Source organism: Apostichopus japonicus, chromosome 5 (genome assembly GCF_037975245.1).
Source record: "Apostichopus japonicus isolate 1M-3 chromosome 5, ASM3797524v1, whole genome shotgun sequence".
In the NCBI taxonomy this organism is placed as follows: domain Eukaryota; kingdom Metazoa; phylum Echinodermata; class Holothuroidea; order Aspidochirotida; family Stichopodidae; genus Apostichopus; species Apostichopus japonicus.
Genome location: NC_092565.1, coordinates 5,290,365 through 5,307,065, shown reverse-complemented (window position 1 = coordinate 5,307,065; position 16,701 = coordinate 5,290,365). Strand labels below are relative to the sequence as shown.

Below are 16,701 nucleotides of genomic sequence, written 5' to 3'. Positions count from 1 at the left end.
ACATTTTAGAATTCTTTATCGCATGCAAGTTAATGACCAAATGAATTATTAATAAGTTTATAAGGTGTCTAAGCATTTCATCCCCAGGACACATAGTGTATATTAAATGAATCATATTTCTAAGAGCAATTTGGAATTTTTATTAAATGTTCAAGTTTTTACCGGGTCATTGAATTAAACTTGAGGATGCAAGTCTAGCTAACAGCCATCATTGATGTGGGATTTTCTTATCAAATAGCAGCACAACATTGATCAAAAATTTATTCGAAGATCTGAGTTGAGTTTACTTGCATCCCTTGTATAGTATCACTGTTTTAATTACTGTTAAGATATCATCTTCTCTGAGCATTGGTTACTTTGTTTAATAATAAGGAATTGTTCCATAGATTTGTCTATAAAGTGTAATGTATGTGAAATCCAGCACCAAGATATCAAACATCAAGGTTTTACGAAGGATTGCCTTCTGCCGTTAAGTGTTAAAGAAAACCTGCCGTAGTCAAAGATGTCATGTGGTTTCCCAATACATGCTCTAACTTGAAAAATTTGATCTTAAGGTTCGTAATACTAGCTGTACTCTTTGTTAGTTCAGTGGTTAATGACCGTCCTGTCATCCACAAGTCCAGCATGGCTGTGGTCATCCATGTTTAAAACACATAATAAAACTGGTCTTCGTAACAATTTCATTTTTGTAATATTTAAAAAAAAAAATGGTGGTATTTCCTTGTAGTTACTGAGGGCGCTGTTTTCAACAAACTTGGTCAGTCAGTCAGAGTACTCCACGAACAGTCTACCCCGTACTCCGGGCAAGGCTGCGAGGTTGACATCGATGGTCCGACCCGGCTTGTACCACCACTGCTTCATGGCTCCATACACCCAGTACACTCAATCTCTTGCCAGCCTTGGACCACGACTGACACATACAGGTGTAGAGGCTGAAAAACATAGCACAGGGTATGTGTGTGTATTATGAATCTAGAATATTTGTGGTCAATTTTGCTTTCATTATGGCCTATTCTAAATACGACACCAGTAAACCTTGGAGTTTGTAATTTGCATGCATTTATGAATCACATACCACCTATTTTGTACCATCTCTGGTTGTTTTTTGTTGTCTCATGATGCTGATTGTCAACAATATCTTTTCCTCTCTCTTTAACTCAAGGGTATTTGGATGGATAAAACTAAAACCAGACAAAAAGGCAAACACCAAGGAGAAGGTGAGAAGGCACTCCTTATTTGAGATTGGTAGCAGATGTTTGGTTGTTAATGAAGTGTAATCCTCATCTGATGGCTCATATATTCTGCTTTTCATCCCTTTAAATTAAGCCATCAATTAATATTCCTCCATTTATGGATCGATTGATAGATTTGATTGATCATTCATCCATCTTGTGGTCCTGTTTGTTCGTCCATTGCTTGTTTACTTTTCCACCACATTCAAGTTATACATAAACTAGTAAGCATGAATCATGAGAATATGTTGAAGGTACACATGAAGAAGAGAAATGAACTTCCCCCAAAAAAATTGTTTTGGGCTGTTAACATTGAGTTCACACCCTTTAGTAATTTAGCTCCAAACAAGCAATAGGTTAAGCACACTCACACACACACACACACAAAAAAAAAACTGTACCCATATAAGAGAAATCTTAAACCCATGACTCTGCAGAAACCCTATTCCTGATTTTAACACTCACCAGTTTACAGGATATTACTGATTTCATTTTATTAAGTATAAGACATGTTTTGAAATACTTATGATCACATCCCTGCTGGGATCCCCCTTCTCCACCCCCTCCCTCCTTCCCAGCCCATGTTGAAGCAAATCCATATAGATAAAATAAAGATGACAACTAATGTATAGTGATCAGTGCAGTTCAGTTACAATTCAACTGTGTTCTGTTTAATGAAGCTATAACCTGATTCATGGGTACATCCTCTCTCTCAGACATCTGTACATAACTACATCAGACTCTTTGAGCCGTTGGTCATCCAGGCACTGAAGCAGTACACGGTGACCAGCTCTGTCATCCTACAACAACAAGTACTTCATCTACTCGGACAACTGGTACAGCTGAGGGTCAACTACTGCCTCTTGGATTCAGATCAGGTGAGTTTGAAATCTAGCAACATCTTTAACCTATAGCAGTAGACGAAGAACGGAAAATTGACCTGCAGAATTATAAAACAAAGAACTGCTCTCTTCCATCGTTTCAAAACTTGGATTACGAGTAAAATCATTAACAAAAAGAATAATTGGGATATTACGAACGCATTTTGAACAAAGGATGTGAGTAAATGGCTATAACAAGCTAACTTCCCCCATGGCTGATAAATTTTATATTCGTAAGAAACACTCTTCCTTTTGATGGCTGGTGCAGATGTACATAAGTTACATAACTGAAGGTTTCAGCAACAAAGAAATCACTGTGTCGATATTTTTGGAGTTTTCACCAATAGCTTTCGATACTATTTATTATTAAATTTTACTGGATATGCTAGTGCGCTCCTGACTACTTGGTATTCCCCATGAATGGCTTGGAAGCAAGTGGTTGGTATCAACTATGTTTTCCAGGATGAACCATGTGACCTCTGGTGTGCCACTTATTCCGACCGCTTCTATCTATACTTCACATTAATAACTTAATGGATTGCTCAGCTAAACTCAGAGTCAATAATTTGCAGACGATAGCACTACCTTATTCAAAGATAGAGACGTCCATTTTCCTGAAGTGCGGTAAACTTTGAACGGAAAACCCAGATGTTGAACTGGGTTAAGGAAGCTAACAAATTACCTCTTAATGTTGCCAAAACTCACTTCTATGATGTTTCAACGTCTGATTTGAAAACTTTTCTTTCCCAGATATTTCTAGGTTTTATTTTAAAGCAGTTTGAGCACATGGAAGAAGGTCAGATAAGGTAAGCTCCCTGATTTTATGATCATCTTTTAAATAGTTTTAGTTATTAATTCCAAAAACAAGTGAACTTTGGCAGCAGATGTAGCTAATTTGCATATGTATTCCAGGTAAATATTCGTTATTCTCAGTAAACGTTTAGGGTAACTACTTGATGATATGTTGGTTGTTTAGCCAGAATTTATTGTGGTGGTACTGAACAATGGAGTAATTGTCTAGATATCTAGACTAATCTCATAGAATGCAAGTTCATCTGATGGAAAGAGCATAAAAATTGTTTGAAATCAGTTCTTAAGAAGGTGAAAACTTGACAAACCTCCACAGCCTATAAATAGATCAGCAGAACTAATAGCCACTCATTTAAGTTTTAACTAACATTTCGTCCCCTGTTTCGCGTAAAAAATACTATATCACATTCGAAATCATTTTACTGATTTGCAACTGATTTTTAATCACAAATGATAACTTTTAAGCAGTCTCCCAGTTTTAAGTTAAAGACAACAAATAATAATAATTTATTGCCGTTCTAAATTTACAGGATGTTGAACAATTTTAAGGGCATATAGATTTTTCAAAAACATTTGTCACTACGTAAAAAAAATAATATGCATATTCGTCAGTATGTGAAATAAGTGACGATTTGTGCATTGTCCCTAGTTTCAATAACCTATTTTGTTTTCTCTTAGTTTTTGTTAAATGTTTGTGATATATTTCTTCTGACAGAGACTATCAACTCCTGATTCCTCACATCTTTCATTTCTTGGTGATGTTATCTCACGAGCGGTACCATTCCAAGGCCGTCATAGCCCTCCCTCAGATCATCCAGTTGACAGGTGGTATCATGGCCAGCGGCCAGAGAGCTTCCACTCACAGTGAGTGATGTCAAAATAATACATAATCCATAAACCATAATCTCAAAGAACTCTCACTTCTTTTCTTTTTCTTTTTTTCAGTTTCGTTAACAAGTTTACCAAACCTGTAAAATTATACTCTAAGTAAAATATCATGATCAAAACTAAAACGTTCTTCTAGATTTGTCTCGCCCAGTGAAACTTTAATGAGAGATTTGGAAACAAGTTAAAGTTTGATTGGCTACATATCTTCCCTCAGGCACTTCTTAGTGGTGTAAATCACTAGTAACAATTAAAACGCAATTTAAAATATTTGCGATCTTTTTAGTCTGTACTTCACTATATACAAAATTTCACGAACTGATCAACAATAAAGCCTTTCATCCATTTTTTATCTCAAATTATTTATTTGTAAAGTGAGTTGAATGCTTTCAATCTTTTCTCAGCCTCCTCAAAACAAAATAAATATATTCAAATTTTTGTTTGTTTGATTTGACTGCCATCACTAGAATAATCCACAATAATTTCTTATTTGAAACCAACACCTCTCTCATTGTGTTTCTTGAAACTAATCTAAACACTGTGCAGTTTTCTTTTAAGCCCTTGAGGACTTCATATAATTTATACATTCTTTCCCTTTCTCTATTAACAGTTATCCCAGCGTTCCGTCCTCTGGTTCAAGACCTGTTTGTGGTCAAAGGTCAGAATAAGTCTGAATCGTCCAAGGAATTGGACATCATGAGAGAGGTGGTGGTTTCTAATCTTCTAACTCTCATCAAGTATCACGAGGTTTGTCTTAATCCTTCCTAATCCTTGGTTTAATTTACATTAAAAAAACAATTCACTTCTGATTTTTTGGGTGTTTCATTCAATTGTCATGCTTCACAGTTATTTATGGTATCCTGGGGTTGGTGTCAAACTATCTTAACATTAAGGAGTAAGGTGGGGGGGTGACAATTCTCTGTTATTCATTGTTACTTTTGTGAGTATTCTTTAATGCCATCATACCTGTAGGCTTCAACTTCACTTTTGACACAAAATTGAATAGCCAATATCTTGAAAAACATAAGAAATAAATGTAGGAAATTGGACTACGAAATTTCACCACGAATCATAGATTGATGGTCTTGTTTTGAAGCTCAAATAAGGCATGACCCTGACCTATCCATGATTATGAATAGTCAATTGTCAACAACTCTGTAACTGGACGACATAATCTTGATTGAAAGGCACCGGCATTAACCACTGAGTTAACACTCCCTGTATGTGCTTGCTTTGTTGTTTTAGGTTCTGGAGCTGCTTGTACCAGTCTTGTACCAAGCGCACCGGGAGAGCGAAGAGAAATGGAAACGATTATCAAGACAGGTGGTGGATCTACTGATGCCTTTACTGGCCAGACAAGAGGTAGATTATTGTGAAAAGAGAGCAGCAATTTATACAGAAGACCTGCTGAACATACAAAAGATCTTTGTTCTCTTAACCCAAGCAGTACCTTTTATTTACCAGAATTGAAATTTTTATAAAATTTGATTAGATTTTGGTACTCAAAAAATTGTGAAGAGCTATTTTGGTATTTACCATTTATAGCACCATCTAGGTCTACAGAAGATTTCTATAGAACTAGCAGTAGGGGATGTCTTTGGTCTGTCACTCAAGTGTCACTCTTCATATGTGACAGGTTTAATTCAGTTTATTACACACACAAGTGAACACAAGGGTAAAGAGAGAGAAGGTTGATACATAGTGAATCGGGAGAGGGGGTGTGGCTAAAAATCGTCCAATTATAAATTTTTCGAAACCTGTCCTGAAATGCCACTTTTAAGATACCCCCATCAGCATTTACAAAATTCTAAGAGTCTTTGAAAGTATTAAATCAAAATGATGCGTGTCATGCTTTTGCAAGACTGCTCAAAGAATTAAACAGTTCATTTACGTTAACATGTTTCTCACTTTAGACAGACTTTTACAATTATTCATCACTTTGTTGGACAAACAGCTGTTCCAATTCGACAGACAACCTTAACTCAATAATTGATGTTGGACAAAGGGCAACCTGCAATATTTCTTAAAGGAACTTTCCTAAGGTCCACTAAACCCCCCTTTTTTGTGTTACTTTAATACAGGTGGATATTGATACAGCCGAGGCCCTCTCCACTCTTCATCACCTCCTTGGCACCGTCTCTCCCATCGCACTCCGCCCAGTTGACATCCTCCTCAAGGCTCTGTTCCTCGTCCCTTGTCCGTTGGTAAGTATCAATTTACTGTCTATTTGTCTGTCTGTAAATCTGTTTGTCCAGTGTTTGTCTCCATGTCCGTTGTAATTATCTTGAACCTTGGGTGGGAGCAGTGGGACATATTTGTAATACAATTTTCTTCCAACTATGCATAAACGAAGGTTGTAATGTTAACATTTTCTTCCAGTTTTGCACATTGCAGTTTAATTACAGAAAGTTGAGTAATTATTACAAAATCTGCAATCAATTAATAATTTCTTGAAATAATGTTCTCTAAAATCAACTTTTTTGATGTTTGGGTAAGCAATTTTGCCTAAACTGCAAAGTATCTTCTCAAAATAAGATCAATCAAAAGAAGACCTCTTCTTAGGTTTTTTCACAAATGATGGTTAAATGAGCAAGTTTGCAAATGAATTTGATGAGGTCCTAAGTATTTCGTAACCTAGACACTTTGTCATAATTGTTTTTTTTTCATTATGTAGGAAATGCAATTTGAAAGACTGCAAACTTTTTGAATAATATATATTAATAATTAGAACTGAAATATGACAGGTCAACCTAACGAACTACATTGTTAGTGGATTTGTAGTATCAAATATCATCAAAGGTCTTAGCAAATAAATTCTGAATTTGTAAGAATCCTCAAGTGATTCTGCCAATTTCTAAGTCAATTATTTCTGAAAATTATTTACAATTTTTGAAGGCCAGCCGTAAATCCGTTCAGCGTTGGTTAGCCCTGGTGCTGGTTCTTCTGTGCATGCTGACGACGCAGTCCAAGGAAGAGACGGTTCTCTCGCGTCTCAAGGAGCTCGGTCTCACCGTGGATCTCTTCGTCTGTCCCGAGGACGAGGAGAAGGACAAAGACGATGACTTGGTGACCAGAATGCCAAACAAACCAGAGGACATATTTGCTAGGTTGGGTTATATACTTTGCCTTTCCCCTAATTGTCAAAGTACTTTTTCCTTTTTTTTTCATTGTATTTGTTTACTTTTGTCATTGGCCCAATAGTAGGGTTGGGAGTGTCTAGGCAAGGATTTGGTATTTCAGAAATAGCAGAAAAATTGGCTTTTATTGCAAAACAAATTTCTTAAAATTGACAATGAATATAATGATTTAACGGGTACCAGTTTGGTATGGAAACTTGAAAGTTGGCCTATGAGTAAAGGCTCCCTCCCTCCCTCCCTCTCCCTCCCACCCACCCACCCTCCCTCCCTCCCTCCTTCCTTCCCTAATCCCTTCCCTCCCTAATCCCTTCTCTCCCTCCTACCTTCTCCTCCCCCCCCCCACTTCGTGTTCCTCAACAGAAATTTACACAGTAATGTTTTTTTCCCCCTTGAAGTACATTTGACAAATTTATTGTTATCAGCTGTCATGTTTCCCCAATAATTTGTTTTCCCTTCAGGTTCTTGCTGCAGACCATCGGGTTTGTTGCTTCCAGCCTTACAGAACAGTTCACCCAACCCAAGATGATAGGTGAAGACGATCACTTCTTGGCCCAGGAAGCCGCTAGACTGTTGCTTTATCTCACTCACATGTTTAAATCAGGTAACGCTTTCGTTCTTTCTTCAGATTCTATCCTCGAATCTGGTTCTGCTGCGCCTACACATGCACCCCGAGCAAAAATATAAACGTTTCATACCTCCACAGATCGCAGTATGTGCACAAATGCTAGAATATCTTTTCACCCGTTAGTCTCAGACAAAATGATCCCGCGTTGCCCGTTGTCCCACGTCTGCTGATTATGTACACAAGTCCACAGTCCTCAAAGGTCTGCTGTATAGACCCCAGTGATAGCACGCTATCATGGGAAAGTTTCTTGAGACTACGTAATCGACCTGCCTTGGTCGTAAAATTACCTCTTTTTACCAATTAGTCTGCAACGCCTGCCACATATATTTTCTTGTATGAGGGTCTTTGTGTGAACGCTGTATGATTAACTACACAGTAGGACTGATCATATTTCCACACAGTGTCTACACAAAGAGCCTAATGGTGTTAAGAAGCTATGCAGGCTAATGGTTGAGCCTGAGGTCTTTTTATGACCGTGGCAGGTCGATTACATAATCACAAAACTTTCCTAGCTCTAGCGTGCTATAATAGATGCCAATTAAGCAGATTTTAAATCAACTCTGTAAGCAATTGTGTGCTGACCACCCTGTTTCTTTGGTGATACACTTTCTTTAACGTCTTTGAAGCTTTAGAAAACTTATAAAGCATACTGGTCATTCACATATATCAGTCTCTGATGATAACTATACTGACCCCAATGACAATGATGATGATGCTGATTCAATAATATAGTTTCCAAATTTTTATGACTTATTCATATCTAGGGGCTTTCAGGAAGGTTCCTCTAGCAATGTCGGCCATGCTGAAAGCATCTTCTCATCGTTGCTGGTTTTCTCTGGAGCAACTCAACTCATGTTTCGTGGGCCTGATAGCAACTCAACCGCTGATAGTGATTGAATGGTGTCAGGTAAAAGCAAACTCATTCATCTTAAATAGCAATGAACAAGAATTTCTCTTCCACATTTTTGCAAAAATGGTTTTATATTTTACACAAAAGTCTCACCAAATCTTTCTCATATTAAGCATGATTGCAATTTGATGATAGTTATGTGATCCATCATTTATTTTTGGAGGGGTAGGGGGAGGGAGGGGTTGGGAATAGATGTGTATGCAAGGTGACAATAAGTTTCAATTTCTTTCTTTTGGCTGCGGAAAGTCGGTCGGTCAGTTGAGAAGATGCAGCGCATAACGATGGAATAATAGTGTGGATTAAAGAAAAATACTAAAAGATTCAATTTTAAATGTACCTCTTAAAGTCTTTAGAGCTAGTAGCTTAATACTATTCCCTTACTTTCATCACCAGCTTCTCCTGATTTTTGGATGCAGCGAGAAGGACCAGTGGATGGATTTCTTACGCACCCCTAAGAGACCCCCCCTCTCCAAGTCCCTCTCCCAGGGGAGTCTAGATCACCTGGAACAATCGGACGAAGTTAAACTATCCATGTCCGAAGAGATCGTCAAGAGAGGGGCCTTGGTACTCTTCTCTGACTTTGTTGTAAGTATTCACAATTTTTAACTTTCCATTGCTGACGTGTCTTTCTGATATAAAGTCAAGTAAGAACAAAGGATAGGACAGGAAGCATATTAGGACATTGTGGAAGGAAATTTGAAAGAGCGAAGAGGAAGTATTTGGCTAGGAATGGAAGACATGAAGAATACAAGGATTTTACTCCAGTTATGAAAAGCTATCCAAACGGATAGTTGGGATGTATCGCAAAAGATGAAATTGTCGATCATGTTTTCAAGATTTTAGAATAGACAAAACAATGTCTGCACAACAGGTATTCCTGTGACTGTTTTGATTTGGATAAAAACCTCGCAGATGAATATTGTCATTTTTAGTCTGTAAAGATGAGCTAATCATCAACTAGTCGGATCATAATAACCGGTAACCATTGCGCTGAGAAATGGCTGTTCTTGATTGGGTTTTTCTTCTTTTATCTCTCTAACAGTGTGAGAGCTACGGAGATGCAGAACCCATGACCTGGCTGATAGTAAATCATGTCAATGATCTGGTCCAACTCTCTCACGAACACCCCGTGCAATATCTTATCAGGTAGGTGTCTTCCCATACCCACTCCATCCCCTCCCCCCCATACCCATCACATTCCTGCCCGATATCTCTCACCCACCCACCATACCATGTTTCATCCCTTTTTCCACCCCCTTTCAAACCCTCTTTGTTTTAAGTTTAGTCTTCCATTTCATAATATTTCTTATTTTCAAATTCTTTGTCTCTTCCTCCTTTCAGTGCAATACACCGTAACTCGGCCGCGAGCGGGTTATTCGTGCGCGCGATCAACCTCCGTTTTCTTCACTTTAATAAACCTCGGTTGGTCCAGAGTGCGTTGCAGTGTCTAGAGGGAATTCATCTCAGCCAATCAGGAGCCCTCTTGAGTCTGCTCATCAAGTCGTTCCTCTCTTGCCATTGGTTGGCCCTGACGAAGCTCGCCGACGGTTTAGCCTGCCGGCGTATTGAAATGATGCTCGGTGAGAATGTGGAGGGCGCCAGTCAAATGTCTGTTGATGATGCAGAGAAGCTACTCAAGTTTCTGGAGGACGATGGTTTAAGCAAGAGGTAGTTTTTATTTTATTTTGGTTCCTTATCCTTCAAAATGGATAAAGTAAGATATTAACCAAGCAAGAGAGGAAATTAGTTTGAAAATCTTTTCCAAACGTATACTCGTTGCACCATTAAACGGCGTACAATGATGTGAGTTAGATATGAGTGAATGGAGAAACCATCTTTCATTGAAAATTAACTCATCAATCACTTTGTGAATGTTTATCTTTGCAAAAGATTTATATTATGTAAAAGGTTAAATTCAGTAATGTAAGATATAATAATGGATATTCGAAATGAGAAGATGAAGCTAGACTTGTTTGATTGTATTATAAAAAAATTTCATGTATTATTCAAGGTTGGGCACCTTTTGAAAATATGCTTCAAAAATGGTATATGAAAAATGTTATGAAAATAAATTTTAGTGAAACACATCAATGGCCTAAACTTGGAAATTAAACTTGTGACAATGTTGTGTGTGATGTTTGCTTTTCCTGATTTCTCAAAGGGTTAACACAATTTTGTGTCATCTTTCAAAATAGTGGAAAGCATTGTCTTTTGTAATTGTCATTTTCTTAATATTAATACAGATAATATAAATATTTGGTCGATTCTTTGTTTTCAGACATCCACGATTACTTGTACTCTTGCAGAAGTACAAATCAGTACTGGCTGGAGGCTCCAGTCAGACTGGATCCAGCGGTCCTTCTAAAGCAAAGCTGCTTCATCTTCCAAGAGACACCAATAAAGTAAGTTTAAGAAAAACAATTATAATAATATTAATAATCAGCTTAAGCGACCACAAATGTGGGAGAAACCCACAAGGGCTTATGGATTACAACTTAAACGTCAGGTGGCTTCCAATTCAACATTTTGACTCCAATATGGAACCTTTATAATTTAGAAAGTCATGTCAGATGGGAATATCGTGGATGAAAATCCCACCTTACTATGACCTGGCCGGGTATTGAACCCAGAACCTTCAGATTGCTAAGCCTCATCGCTTCAAATGCCACAGCGTTTATTCACTCTGCCCCAAGTTCACAAATTTCTCTCTCTCCATTTTCCTCATAACTCCATCTCATACACCTCTACTTTCCCCCGATTTCTTCCTCCTACATTACTTCCATTACTTTGCCCAGCCCTCCTCCCTCCTCTATCCATATAGCAATAAAATGCAAGAACATCAAGCAGTTGTTTAGGGATGATAAGTACCTCTCTGAGCTGCACCCTGTGCTGCTCCTCCAAGCAAGCAGGAAGCCAAGCAAGTAAATGGTTGAAAGTCAAATTAAAATACAAAAACAAAGAAAAAACACTTAAAGTGTCATATGCCTGGAGGAGTTAATGCTTCTAAAAGAAAGGTAAAGTTTGCAATTGTAGTACTATTCCTGATGTGTCGGGAGAAGTTTGTACACTACACTGCGCTGGAATTGGTGCAAGAGTAATCGCTGGTTGCCTGAAGAATGGTTGAATGAGGAAGGTTTTTTTCTTTTTGTGTGTGTTCAAACTCTGTAGAGGTCTTGAAGAACTATACCGGTTGTAGAATCGGAACGTTTTATATGATCAAAATGATCCCCAAAGGTTTAATATTCCAGTAATCTTTTCATCGGTTTCTTAAAATATTTTAGATATTCCCTCAGTGGTTTTCAATTCGCGCTCGCAATATTTTGTGCGCATAATAACTCACACTTTTCCTTTGAAGTTCCTCTTAAGAAATCACTGAACATTAAACAGATTTGCCTCCCAAAAAATAAGGGAAACTTCACCTGGAGGGCGTTGTGGCCAAGTGGTTAAGGCAGTGGGCTTGTGATCTAAGGATTACAGGTTCGAGCCCTGGCCAGATCATTGCGTTGTGTCCTTGGGCAAGGCACTTTATCTCCATTGCCTCTCTTCACCCAGGTGCGTGCGCCGGTTTGTGGCTGCACCCTATGGGAAGTCCCCCAGGGGACACGTGGTTGTGGTGCACTGTGGTGCCCCAGGAGAGATTGTTTGAATTGTGCACACTTTGGTGTGTAGGTGTGACAAGTTACCAATGACCAGGGTTAAGTACAGCGCGGCGAGACTTTATTGTGAGTTGCGCTATATAAGAACTTTTAATTATTAATTATTATTATTATCTGTTGACATGTTTTTCGTGTTATTCTTGTGTGTTTCTGGTTAGGAATGGTATAAGTCAGTGGTCACAGCTGTGTGCATCCATCAAGACTCTGTCCTACCAACCAGCAAGGTCTGCGCTCAACTTCTGTCTCATCTTACTGTGGAGGATATTCTCAGCATAATGGTTGCTCAGGTAGGATCATTTGCTCTGCCCAAATATCAAATTCTTTTCAGGATTTTCTTCCGACGAGAAGGTGGTCGTATGTCATAAAAATTAGTTTTGACGGAAGATTTGCATATCCACAAATGAGGTGATAACTTAGTATTTTGCCAGATAGAGAGTAGATAGAATTCATATTTTGCTCCAAGGTATTGAGTAGCTTAAAGAACTTTGTTTCACAATAGCCTGAAATTGGCATAGATTTGAACTTGATAGAAAATTTTCATAAAATGTTTTATTCTATTCAAGACTTTGGTGTGATACTAACAGCATTGATATTTGGGAAGTTGTGAATGTAGTCATGAGCCCACAGCAAGTCTAAATGTATCCAGACAACTCATTGACACATGTCAAGTATGTTTAGAAAAAGTGTCAAATATGCAAATTTATATCAACAATTTGAGTCATAATTGAACAGCTGGGCATGAGAATGAAACAAAATAATAAGAATGGTGTTAGTGAACTTGAAAAAATGTTTAGAATTGTTGAAGAATTTTTGTCTTTGTTTTTTTCCAGGAATTTGATTTTTATCACCTCCCAGAGTGCATTTCACTCGGCTTAGAATTATCGGTGACTGAAGCCAGTCCACCGACGATTACCAAAGAAAACGTTGTGAAACCCCAGGAGGAGGAAACAGAGAAACAAACGCTCTCTTCACAAGAGAAGCCTATCCAGTCAGCACTTCTGGAAGCCTCCATTGGTAGTCTCATGACTCAGGTGAGGATATGTCAAAGCTCCACTCATTTGTCCGCAGAGGAGAAAGAGAAAGTCAGATCATTTTAAGATTAATATTACTGACTTATGGTATAGTCTCGGAGGTACATGATGAGGTCTTTGTACCTTTCGGCTTGGCCCGTGGCAATGCAAGAGAATGTTACCTGAAATTTTACTGACCAAGAGCAGAGTCAATCAGGGGCAGTATATAGTTCGCCATGGTGACGTCATTTGTAAAATCCGTTGGGCCTGTCTCCCGATTTTGACACATCTGAGAGAGGTTGACTTTAGTATCAACTGACTGAGAGCAGAGTTAATCAGCAATGTATAGTTTAGTAAATGCATGATGACATTATTATTCCTATGGCTTAAGTTTTCTTGTCAATATAAGAAAAAATATTTATCTTTAATATTAATATTTAATATTATGTGAGAGCAGACCTATTCAGAGACATTATAGTTTATAATGCAGTCATTAGAACATGATACCTTTGGCTTGGCTTTCTTATGAACCTCACAATATGCAGGTTAAACTTTCTGGGTGTCAAAGAGACACTGTTGTGACCATACACAACAGAGTTTCAAATTGATGCATCAAATTATGTCTTCAATTTGTTGTTGTTCCTGCAAGTAGTTGACTACTATGATGCACTGACTGGAGCAAAACAAGGGATGCTTTGATTTTTTATAAAGCTTTGCCCCCCCTCTCCCCCTCATCACTACACCTATGCCTAAGAACCTTCCCCTTTGTCACACTAATAAATTATGTAAATTATTCCTGCTGCTCGGTCTTGTCAAAAGTTTTCCAGATAAAATTTGGTTGGGACAGGGTTAGTGGAATATGGTTAAAATATGTACTCTTTGAAATGAAACCAGTTATTTTATTAAAAAAATATATATATTAAAATTAAAAAAAAAAAAAAATCTTTTTTTATTATTTAGATTCAAGAGTTTGTTCATCAGCTACCAGAGCCTCATAGGGTACTAAGGGACCTGGAGGAGCAGACAGATGACCCACTGGGGGAAGAGGAAGGGGCTGATAGAGACTATATAGAGCAAATGAAGGAGGTCTTCCATAGTACCCATCATGCAACATTTCTAAGGTGGATGTCAGGTGCCATCAAGGAATACCTTATAGCCACAGAGATGCTTAAACTAGACGTTGCTGAGTCCAGCAGGGAGAATGTGTGTAGGATAGTAATAACTTGTGTTGAGGTGAGGGAGACTTTGAATTTTTTTTTGAAATTTTCTTATTAAATTTAAATTTTGAAAAAGGCTGTTCAGAGATACGTCAAATTGATTTGAAATTTGATTTGATAATTCCTGGCGACCTAGAGTCACATATTGCTAACGACTTGTCCACAAACTTCACATTTTCGACAAATTTCAAGCTGCCGTCCCTACCCGAATAAATCGGGTCGCAAACAGATATTTCATATTTGGTTGCTCTCATTTCCAGTACGTGTACTGGAGCCTACTACATCGACAGATAATACCCACCGTGCAGCTGAAACACACTCTGGAGGCCCTGTCGTTAGTCCTAACCAATACCCAACTGAGGGCAGCCTTTCATTCTGAAGACCACGTCTCGTACACCAACTCGTTGGTCACCTGTTTGCACGGATTGATCTTCAAAGGTGACTATTAATAATGAAAAAAATATATATAAAAAAAATTTATAAAAGAAAGCAGTAAGGCAATTTTGTGCAGAAATGTCCCCACTTGGCAGGTTGCCAAGTCTTGATCCCAAAATAACCTGTTATGAGGTCAACATATGTAGTAGTTAAAGAATGGAGGAAGGAAGGAAAGTGGTTAAAGATTTTCATGTTTTGGTAAAATAACAAACCAAGCCTCAACAAATACTAATGTATATCGTGGGCGTGAACCTAAACAAACCATATAAATATATTTATCGCATGCTTTAGTTTTACCGTATAAGGTTCGTTTACATAAATCGCCTGTGATGTAAAGCCTTTAGTCATGTTAGTAGGTATAAATGGCTTTGATATCATCCCCCTCAAGATATGTATTAGTGTTGGTAATGAATAAATGTTAATGTTAGCAAGCCAATACTGTAATATACACCCAACAGAGGCATAGGACGTGTATTATACGTAGCTCGGTCCTCATATGAATAATGAGTCTGGTTTGAATACCAATATTAACTTTCTTTTTTTAAGGGTTTCCATATTGACTGATGTCTTCCATATGCAAATGAGGAAATATTGTTAACGAGTTACAGCAAACAGTTCCTCACAATACTTTTTTTTAATTGATGTTATTGACTTTACGATAGTACCATACCTTACTAACCACTGTCTTCCATATGCAAATGACATATTGTTAATGAGTTTCAGCAAAAAGCTCCACACAATATTTTTTGATCGATGCTATTGACTTTACGATAGTAGCACCTTATTAACCACTGTTTTCCATATGCAAATTAGGTCTAGTGTTAACGAGTTACAGCAAAGAGCTCCAGGCATGATTTTTTTATCGATGTTATTCACTTTACGATAGTACCATACCTTATTAACCCCTGTTTTCCATATGCAAATGAGGTCTAGTGTTAACGAGTTACAGCAAAGAGCTCCACACAAGATTTTTTGTTAATCGATGTTATTGACTGTACGATAGTACCATATCAAATTAAACAATGGCTTCCATATGCAAATGAGGTGCCTGTGTTGAAGAATTTCAGCCAGTTGTTATGATACAAAATTTCAGCCGACTTACCATTTCCAATAATTTCATGCATCTTTTAAGTATCAAACACCAGCATGTAATAATGTTGATCCAAACGCTCATATCGCGGCTCATTTTTAACATGCTTGCGATACCATTTAATACCTACTCAATAATCTTTGCATTTTTCTCTCTGGACTGGCAGGGACACAACTGTGTATTGTGGGTGGTTGGTTGCATGTGTCGTCTAACGCTGTTTATTTTCTGTGTTGTTTTCTGTGTTTTTTTTTTAACAAAGAAGTAATATTTCTGTTAATATGCTAATAATATATACTGTCACAATCAAAGCATGACAGAAGAGGGGAAAATGGAATTGCATGTGAGTCATTTTGAGGAGTTGAACTACTCCGGAATCTCTTGCACCAGTTTTAACCGATTTTGCTTACAAAGCAAACAACGCTTGTTTTCACTTCACAATATGTTCCAATGAACCATTAAAAAAAAGACCAACATTATTTCTAGTCCGAAATTTGTTTGAAAATTTCATACTTTATGGAACTTAAATACAACAACTTCCAAAATATATACGTTTGCTGATCATCTGAGGAATTAACAAAGACCTCAGACACAATGGCCATTGTTCTTTTCTAAATGGCATTGTTTTCCTCAAACAGAACTGAACTCAAGTGTTGTAGGCTTCATGTCTTTTCACTATACGAACGGCTTTTGTAAGCTGTTTCACAGCTTCTTACAGTAGCTGTGGTCTAACAAAGACCTCAGAGACAATGGCCATTGTTCTTTACAAAATGGCATTGTTTATCCTCTACAATCTGTAGCACTTTGCTTCTATTA

The 16,701-nt window shown here is 37.7% G+C and overlaps 1 protein-coding gene across 3 annotated transcripts in view; it reads left to right on the top strand.

Annotated features, from left to right (window-relative positions):
- LOC139967432 (huntingtin-like) overlaps nucleotides 1–16,701 on the top strand; it is a 53,175-nt gene that overhangs the window by 21,852 nt on the left and 14,622 nt on the right. For all 3 annotated transcript variants that reach the window (XM_071971207.1, XM_071971206.1, XM_071971208.1), the window contains exons 25-43: nucleotides 728–951; nucleotides 1,163–1,217; nucleotides 1,949–2,110; nucleotides 2,864–2,919; nucleotides 3,639–3,787; nucleotides 4,419–4,555; nucleotides 5,054–5,170; nucleotides 5,890–6,012; nucleotides 6,704–6,915; nucleotides 7,404–7,546; nucleotides 8,335–8,477; nucleotides 8,874–9,065; nucleotides 9,523–9,626; nucleotides 9,822–10,148; nucleotides 10,759–10,882; nucleotides 12,295–12,423; nucleotides 12,967–13,167; nucleotides 14,107–14,379; nucleotides 14,624–14,801. In XM_071971207.1, the coding sequence (XP_071827308.1) occupies nucleotides 728–951; nucleotides 1,163–1,217; nucleotides 1,949–2,110; nucleotides 2,864–2,919; nucleotides 3,639–3,787; nucleotides 4,419–4,555; nucleotides 5,054–5,170; nucleotides 5,890–6,012; nucleotides 6,704–6,915; nucleotides 7,404–7,546; nucleotides 8,335–8,477; nucleotides 8,874–9,065; nucleotides 9,523–9,626; nucleotides 9,822–10,148; nucleotides 10,759–10,882; nucleotides 12,295–12,423; nucleotides 12,967–13,167; nucleotides 14,107–14,379; nucleotides 14,624–14,801 (3,049 nt within the window). The remainder of the gene's footprint in view (nucleotides 1–727; nucleotides 952–1,162; nucleotides 1,218–1,948; nucleotides 2,111–2,863; nucleotides 2,920–3,638; nucleotides 3,788–4,418; nucleotides 4,556–5,053; nucleotides 5,171–5,889; nucleotides 6,013–6,703; nucleotides 6,916–7,403; nucleotides 7,547–8,334; nucleotides 8,478–8,873; nucleotides 9,066–9,522; nucleotides 9,627–9,821; nucleotides 10,149–10,758; nucleotides 10,883–12,294; nucleotides 12,424–12,966; nucleotides 13,168–14,106; nucleotides 14,380–14,623; nucleotides 14,802–16,701) is intronic.